The sequence below is a fragment of the Belonocnema kinseyi genome, chromosome 4, assembly GCF_010883055.1.
Source record: "Belonocnema kinseyi isolate 2016_QV_RU_SX_M_011 chromosome 4, B_treatae_v1, whole genome shotgun sequence".
Taxonomy (NCBI): domain Eukaryota; kingdom Metazoa; phylum Arthropoda; class Insecta; order Hymenoptera; family Cynipidae; genus Belonocnema; species Belonocnema kinseyi.
Window position 1 is genome coordinate 128,422,794 of NC_046660.1, and position 8,275 is coordinate 128,431,068.

At 32.8% G+C, this 8,275-nt stretch overlaps 1 protein-coding gene across 2 annotated transcripts in view; it reads left to right on the plus strand.

Moving 5' to 3' along the window:
* Positions 1–3,038: 3,038 nt before the first annotated feature.
* Positions 3,039–8,275, plus strand: part of LOC117171529 — a 99,968-nt gene continuing 94,731 nt past the window's right edge. The window contains exons 1-2 of one of the 2 annotated variants that reach the window (XM_033358913.1): positions 3,039–3,579; positions 6,412–6,608. In XM_033358913.1, the coding sequence (XP_033214804.1) occupies positions 6,422–6,608 (187 nt within the window). In that variant the 5' untranslated portion in view covers positions 3,039–3,579; positions 6,412–6,421. The remainder of the gene's footprint in view (positions 3,580–6,411; positions 6,609–8,275) is intronic. The other variant, XM_033358914.1, reaches the window with a different exon arrangement.

Below are 8,275 nucleotides of genomic sequence, written 5' to 3' on the forward strand. Positions count from 1 at the left end.
TGATTGTTGTGCTCCTCGAAAATACTTACTGCGATTTTTATGCTCCAATGCTTAAGGTCTAAAATCAGCCCCTCTCTATCACGTAGGAATGAAATTGTAAAAAATAATCATTTTGAGAATTTTCCAGCGTCAGTGGCGTCTCTGGTTTTTGAGCTCCTCGAAAATACCCATTCCGATTTTTGGGCTTAAACACCTGACGTGTAAAATCAACCCCTCTCAACCAGGTTGATATAACTTTGTCAAGGAATAATCTTTTTGCGAATTTTCTTGTGTCAACAGAGTCTCTGATTTTTTGGCTCTTAAAAAATGCCAATATCGAATTTGTAGTTTTTACTCATGGTTTGGTGTTTTTGTAAATAGCAATGGTTTTTCTGAATTTTTATTTGGTACATTCAAGAGCCCAAAATAAGCTCAAAATCTGGTGCATCTTTTGTTTCGCAGATTTTATTTTTCGCAACGGGGTGTTTTTTTAAAATGCGGCCAGTTGTTGGATTTTTTTGTGTGCATCTCGGGAGCCCAAAATAAGCCCAAAATTCTGGTGTTCTTTTTTCTAAATTTGAGTTCTTATATACGGGGTAGTTTTAGTTTGCTTTCATTTTCTTTTAATTTTTATATAGTGCAGGTGCTGTCTTGATTAGCACCTTCACTCGAAATTTGGATTTTCATCAAAAGCAGTGGAGCCTAAAAAACGACAATACAGCCCGAAAAACTAAAAAAAAAAATTCTGATAAAAAGGAATTTGAGAATTTTTTTATATTTGTTCTCGCTTGATAGACTTAATTGTTGTGTGGAAGTTGATTAAAGCCATTAAAAAGGTCAATTATATGTCTTGAATATACACACATAGACTGGAAAATAATATTAATCGCGGCGGTTATTTTTGTAACGATTAGGGGTGAGAAATAATTACGCTTCAAAGTATCATGTACCCATTTTATAAGTAAGTTACATCTATGTAGACATCGACTTTTTTCAATACGTGTTTTCATTACAGGTTATTGTTTCTTTATATGAGTGTTAATTTTAGAAAATCGATTGATATGACATTAGGTTTTCATTCAGATACAAATATGGGGGTTGTTTTTGTAACGATTATTGGTGAAAAATAATTTGGCTCCTCAGATATGCTTTAAAAATACCGTATTTATATTTTACAAGTGTTTTCCAACTTGATAGTTTTAAAAAAAAATATTCTGTTGCAGCACAGGGGGGTGCTTTTTAAAACAAGTGTTGATTTTACAAAAGAGTTTCATATCACATAGCAAAGCAAAAAATCTAGCATAGTCATTTTTTTAATACGTTTTTTTTCTTTCAGGGGGTAGTCTTTTACAATGAGGATTTATTTTACAAAAGCCCATTGTAAAGCAAAAAAATAGCGAAAAAATCTTGCCTAGTCATTTTTGCAAATTTAATAATTCTTTAATGATTTTTGTAGAGGGCGCCGCTGAGTTGCCGCCAAGATAGCGCCGCCCTGTTTTCTTGAAAACTAATAGAGCAAAAACAATTTTTTTTTGGTAAAAAGTAGCAAAATACAGCAAAAGAATATGCATTATATGACATTTTGTTTTTAGTTAGTAGTGCCGCCACTAACGATAATAATTCTGCTAGAGAAGTATTATATACGCTACATCTTAAAATAAATGTGTTAAAATCTTAAAATAAAAGATGTAGCTTATATAATAATTCTCTAGGATTGATCTTTTATGACACAAGCATTTTTTTTGCTCAACTTTAATTTTATGGTGCCCCAATTTTAAAATCTTGACAACTATACAATTTACCACGAAAAGGAACAAATATTCTTTCTAATTTCCTTTAATTAGATATTAGAACTCGCCTTGAAAAAGACTCGCATTTGAGTTGAAACATGTCCGCAGTATTTAAATAAAGAACATCAAAAAACCGGAAAAGGCCTTCAATACATCAACCATTAATTTCTAATGTCGAGATTTTTTTGCGGCTTAGAAATATAGTTATAGTTATATCAAAAATATATGCATAGTTAGATCAGAAACTATAGATATTGATATTGATAGAAACTTTATTCTGTTCCTAGTTATGGGAACAGTAAAAATAAATAAATTTGTAAATATTAAAATCAATATTAAAACTTTAAAATATATTATTATATATTCGTTCACCACCAAATTATTACAATAACTATTACATTATATTAGTCTAATTATAAATATATTGTATTTTATTATGATTTTTTATTTATTATTATATTAGTTAATTGTTAATCTGAGTTGAAATGAATGCATTAAAATTAAATTTAAAATAATGGCGGGCCTTTTTTAAAGTAAGGGAATTGGACTCGGAATCGATTCTTAGCGTCGATTTTGTACTTCGCTTTGCAACATCTGAATAAGCAGCCCCAGACCGAGGTACAGAAATAAATATACCATAGATTTATTATAATAGTGTTCAACATAATGTAGAACTGGTTATATGCTGAACAATATCGAGTGCGAAGCATGAGGTACGTGATGAGAATTTGTTAATTAAAGCCGAAGAATTTTTAACAAAAGAGGCCTCACAATCACCAAGTTACAGTTTCCGTAGCTGTCACATTTATATTTTAAAAGGTTTAACTCACAACTGTGGGGAAAATAAAGGACCGAGCGCGAAGCGCAAAATACATGTTATCGATCACGAAGCACGAGAATAAACAGCCGCGCCCTTGGCGCGCTAAATCTTACGAGCGACGCCTGCTGTGCGAGATGAGAATCTGCCCTCCAGCGGGCAGATTTTTTTCTTGTTTTGGCATATTAAAGTAGATGCTCTTAAATCAATGCTAATATTAATTATGATTAAATATAATTATAATTAGTAAGTATAATTATAATTATCAATAATAATAATAATATCAGCCCCTAGGCGCTTGCATTTCACTTGCCTACCGTTGGCTAAGCAGTAAACCGAAACTGGATCAAGCATTATATATAATGGCGCATTATATAGCTTGCTTGTGACAGATATACATATGAAGCGGTAGCTTGTACGTCACTAAATGAGTAGGGCACGAAAGTCAATTGCGTGCAAGGGCACGTTCTCCCAAGAACGACACGAGCTTGCTAATTGCTTCTGCGAAGATGACACCATCATTACGGTTGAACCTGTTGTTCACAAAATGTTGCAATCTCGGACCCAAGACCTATGAAAGAACCGCCAGGAGGGGAATAGGACTTTCTCTTATGTGCTGATCGAAGTGAACTCGAGACTGCCTCACTCAGAAACATTCAGCAACAGGTTTTTCTTAAAGCAACAACCATCTGTATCGTCGGTTTTTAATTAGTGCCAAGTTGTTGTGAAAAATTGTTTGCTTGTGTGCCACGCAGGAGGTAAATTTCCTGGTTCCATACTGAAAGTTTCTTTCCCCATGAAAGTGTCTCTTATATTTTCCTGTGATAAGACTGTTTGGCAGATTTATGGAAGTAAATCGAGTTTTCGCGTTGTGCGTAGTCAAAGTCTAAAAATCCAAATAAGTAAAATAAAACAATAAAACATTTAAATATTACTTTTTTATTTGATATCGCACAGTTTATGTAACAACTTCGCTCGTTAGCATTCTCACACGTGAGTATGAAGAGTGATAAACTACGTCATTATTTCATACAAATATTTTAAGATAAAATTAATCTTTTCTTTAAAGTTGTTTCTTCAGGTTAGTAAATTAATATTATATTTTTAGAGCTATACTAGTATTTAATTTTTAATTTAAAGTCCGGATATGCTCTGGTAAAATTTGCATTTATGATGAAATATTTGCAAAACACTAGAAAATAAGTTGTAAAAGCTTCACTGCGGGCTGGGTTAGATCCATCATCCTCCTCATTAAATGTGAAGTTTTCTACTAATTAAGATACTGGAGTCCACCAGTGAAAGTGTTTGAAATTGTATTTCCTGAATTTGAATGGGAATTCGTATTTTTATGAGATGTTCAAAATTTAAGGCCACATAATTATTTTTAAAGTTATTTATTTCGACTAGAAAATTATTGTTAGATCTTTTGAGGCATATACTAGTGTTTGGTTTTAAATATATATGTAGCATAGGTAAAATGATAATTTTTTTATTTATCGCAAATTAATTAAAGAATGATTATTTTCCAGCCATGTCCATACTAATTTATATAATCTGTTACTTGCCTCAAAATATCTAACATTAAAGTTAATATATAGATGTGGTTGTTTATTAATTTCAGTATAATTTAGTCAACATTTTAAATGCGATTGCTCAAAATATATCGTGATGTCGAAGTGAATAAGACATTCTCTAAAAAATCCATTACATTTGTGCCTGAAGTTCTCGGCAGTTTTGTGTTAATAGGGCCCGTGTGGAAACAGCCCGGGCTAGCCCTGGTACAACAAGGTTTCTGGTTGGGGACTGGCCGGGCTATGTTTGTTTTTTAAGAGCCTAGCCGTGCGCTGGTCGTAGACTCGCTGGACAAAATTTATCTCAAAACCCCAGTCGGGAGCTGACTGGGCTCTGATCGGACAAATATTATGATCGTATGTTCAGACGGTAGCTGGCCGGGAGCTGATTGGCATCAATAAAATTGTTGACCTTTGTTTATAACTTAATTACTTTCTCTGATTTCATTAGAAAATGGATGCGTATATCCGCATGAATGTTCCACGCGTGAAAATATATTGGGTGAATATCTTTTTCAGACCACAAATTTTAAGGTTTCATGAGTTAAGACTTTCAAACCATGCATTTTGTTACTAAAATTCGAAGAAAATTTTTTGAAATTCGAACTGTTTTTTTTCAAGAAAAAAATTCTAAGTACCATCTTTATGAAAAATTGCAAAAGTTGAGCAGAAAATTACATTTCATATCAATCTTAAACGTTGTAAAATAGTATAAAACACCTAAAAGGCAAACCTTACACGAAAGACAAAAAACTTTTATCATTAAGAAATTTTCAATGTTCACGATTGAATTTCTGAGTCCCGTCGCTGAAAATTTTAAAAGTTCATAAAAAATTATATTTCCTGTCATTGTAAGAAGTTGTAAAATAGTCTAAAATGGAAAAAAAAAACAAAATATCACGCGAAAAAAAATTGTAATCGATTTAAATTATTTATTTAAAAACTATTTTACTGATATTCCTGTTAAAAGTTCGTGTATTTTATATTTACATAAAGCCGCATAATATTAAATAATTAGAAAAAGAGTACTTAAAAGTTGGTACTTTAACTTTTCTGAACTGTAGCTTATGAGGATGGCTTTTTTAACGAGTTTCAACTTGTCGGTTTAGCGCAGTCGTTAGCACTCCCGACTGCTAGGCGTTAGATTTAGGTATAGATATATGTAGGTTCGATACCCCGTAGCGTGGGAAATTTTATTTGTAATATAATGTTTAAAACTGTAATATATGTATTTACTCTAAACAGGACTATTAATATTTGTAGTCAAAATACTCGCAATCATTCAATATTTATTTTTTAAATCTTTTTTGTCTCTCAAAGACTACGTGAAAATAATTAATGTTACCCGTGTGCTGGGCGTGTGGGATTTTATATATTAACATGCTCCAATTCTACACTAAAAAACAATCAAATTGATCCCCCAACTCAGAGACAGATGCTCTTCATACAATTGAAACACGAATTATTTAAATCTAGTAAAGCAGCAATTAATATTGTCCCGGCCACCGTCGAAATCCCCGGCCAGCTCCCGGCCATGCTCCATGGCCGGACGCTGGCCAGCGCAGCATGACGATGCTGGTCGAATTCCGACCAGAAACCCCGGCCAGCCCCCGACTTAAATTTCCACCCGGGGGTAGCTGAATTTTATATAAAATTTCAAACACCTTGATTCAGTTTCTCTGATACTTTTTACTCAAGCAATGTTTAGAAAGAGAGACACGGGAAATAATTGATCTTCTATAAGTTTTGCTTTAAAAGCGGATGTGCTGTCTCAGGCTGAGTGGAAGGATTAGAAATCTTTCGTTTGTCTTTGGTATATTCCGCCGTCGATCTCATAGCAGTGTTTAAATTCAGGATATTTTAAAATAAATATGAGATTTTTTTCAGAAACCCGTTTCAATCTTTGTGCATTGACATAGGGGCATTCGATTTTATATAAAACTATGAATTATTGTGGTTTATGATTTTTCATCTGTAATAATATCGTATATTGCTCCAAGTTACCCCACTTTTAAGAAAAACGAGAGGCATTTGTTTTTAGCAATGACTTGGTATGAAACGTAATGCCCTTGCATAATTAGATTAAAAACTCTACTTCCTCTTCTAGAAATATTTTATTTAGCAGTTTAAAAACTTTACTTGCTCTTTTAGAAATATTTTATTTAGCAGTTTAAGAACACAAAAAACACCACTCACAGCCTAAGACGACTGCATTATTGGTTAGCTTTCGAAAGTATATTAACGTCATTTACAGGTAGCAGAGAATGCAGTTAACAAGGATAATAACGCTCCTCGTATGCTGTTTCCTGACACTGACGAACGTGACAGGAGCCCCCAGTCCACAGGAACCAGTTTTCGAACTTCCAGTACAACTCGTGGGGTTTCCGGTTATCATAGCGGCTGTCAGAATTTCAAATTTTGTCAAAAAACTCGCTTACTCTCTTAACCCAGGTACGCATATCTTCATTTAAATATGTGATGAAGTACCTATTTTATATTTTTTATCCGATTCTTAATTTTAGGACAATAAACTTAGAAGCTTACAAAATCACTAGTAATGGGGTGCAAAATCAATTAAGGTCGGATTTCGGGTTTGCAGTCAGACCTTAAAACATAAAAATTCGATTTGGCTTGAAATGTTAATGCATAAATTTTAAATATTCACAGTTAGTTTTGATAAGTTACTATACATTTTTCCGATGAATAATATTTTTGGTGAAAAAGAAAATGTTTTTGACTCAAATAAATGTTTTCCCATTAATTAATAGTGTTATTCGAGATTAATTTAATCAGAATATCGTGTCAGCTAGGATCTTGTGGTATTATATCGTGGGCGCTTAACGCCACCTATTTTGCAAGTGGTAAAATCCCGTTTACCGGTAAAAGTAGTTTCTAACGGGTGGGAGGGGGGTACACATTTCCCCCCAAAACAGTGCTATAAAACATTCAGCAAGCATGGAGCGTAAAAACTTCCGGCAAGCATGTAATGTAGGAACTCTTTCTATATTATCAGGGTGTCTAACGACCTGGAAATTCTTTAAAACCTGGAAAAGTCCTCGAATTTTTTTTATCTGGCTAAAAACTGTGAATGTTCTTGAATATTGCCCATGGTCCTGGAATTTTTATTTTCTTGAAGAAGCTTCTTTTTAACTTGTTCTTTTCTCTACCGTCACGTATTATGATTTCCGAATTTATCATAAGTGCCATCTGTGAAACACTCCCATCACTCAGGCTGAGATATTAATATTAATAATAACACATTCTAGAGGAAATTATATTAGTCAGTTCAGCTAGCTTTTTCCCGAAAATGTCCATTTTGTTGTTGTTTTTTTGTGAATGAAAAGGGAGTGCATTTTCTTGCTTGAAATTCGCGCGAGCTATACAGTAATACGGTAGTGTTACTCGCCTGTATTCCCAAAGATCCTTCAAACGGCTGTCAATTTGACCATCTCGAAACTACGTCTAAACGCATAAATTGTTGGCTGCAATGTTTTAACCACATAATGAAAAGGCCATATGTCGAAGCGTTCAGTTTGCTTTTTCCTGAAAAAGTTCTTGTTGAAGATGTTGAATTTTTAACATTTACAGTTTAAAGTTGTACAAATATTCTGCGTCGAACACTTAAGTAATATTTTTAGAAGAAGATAAAAACAAAATATTTTTCACTAAAAATAGTCAGCCCATTCTTACCCCCCCCCCTCCCCCTGCATCGCCCCTAATATGAGCCAAAAATAAAACATTTTTAAGTATTATTGTTAATTTTTAGCAACTTCTGTCGTCCTTTTCGTTCAAATAATTACCGCTGAACAATTTGAATATTTTCCGTGACTTTTTAAACAATGTTTAATTGCTTAAATAAATGTAAATGAATTAATCAATTATTAATTCCCAAAAAATGTAAAAAATAATCGTATTTTCTTATTGAAATGTAATATTTGGTAATTGCTTAAAGTATTACATTTTGTTTAAAACATTATATAATTATTTGAACAATTGATTATTTTCTATTTACAAAATTTCTAGAAATTGAACCAGAGATGTCAATTTTTCTTAAATTGGTATCCTAAACTACTTTTTATTGAATAATTACATAATTTTGATACATTTCTTCTAATTTT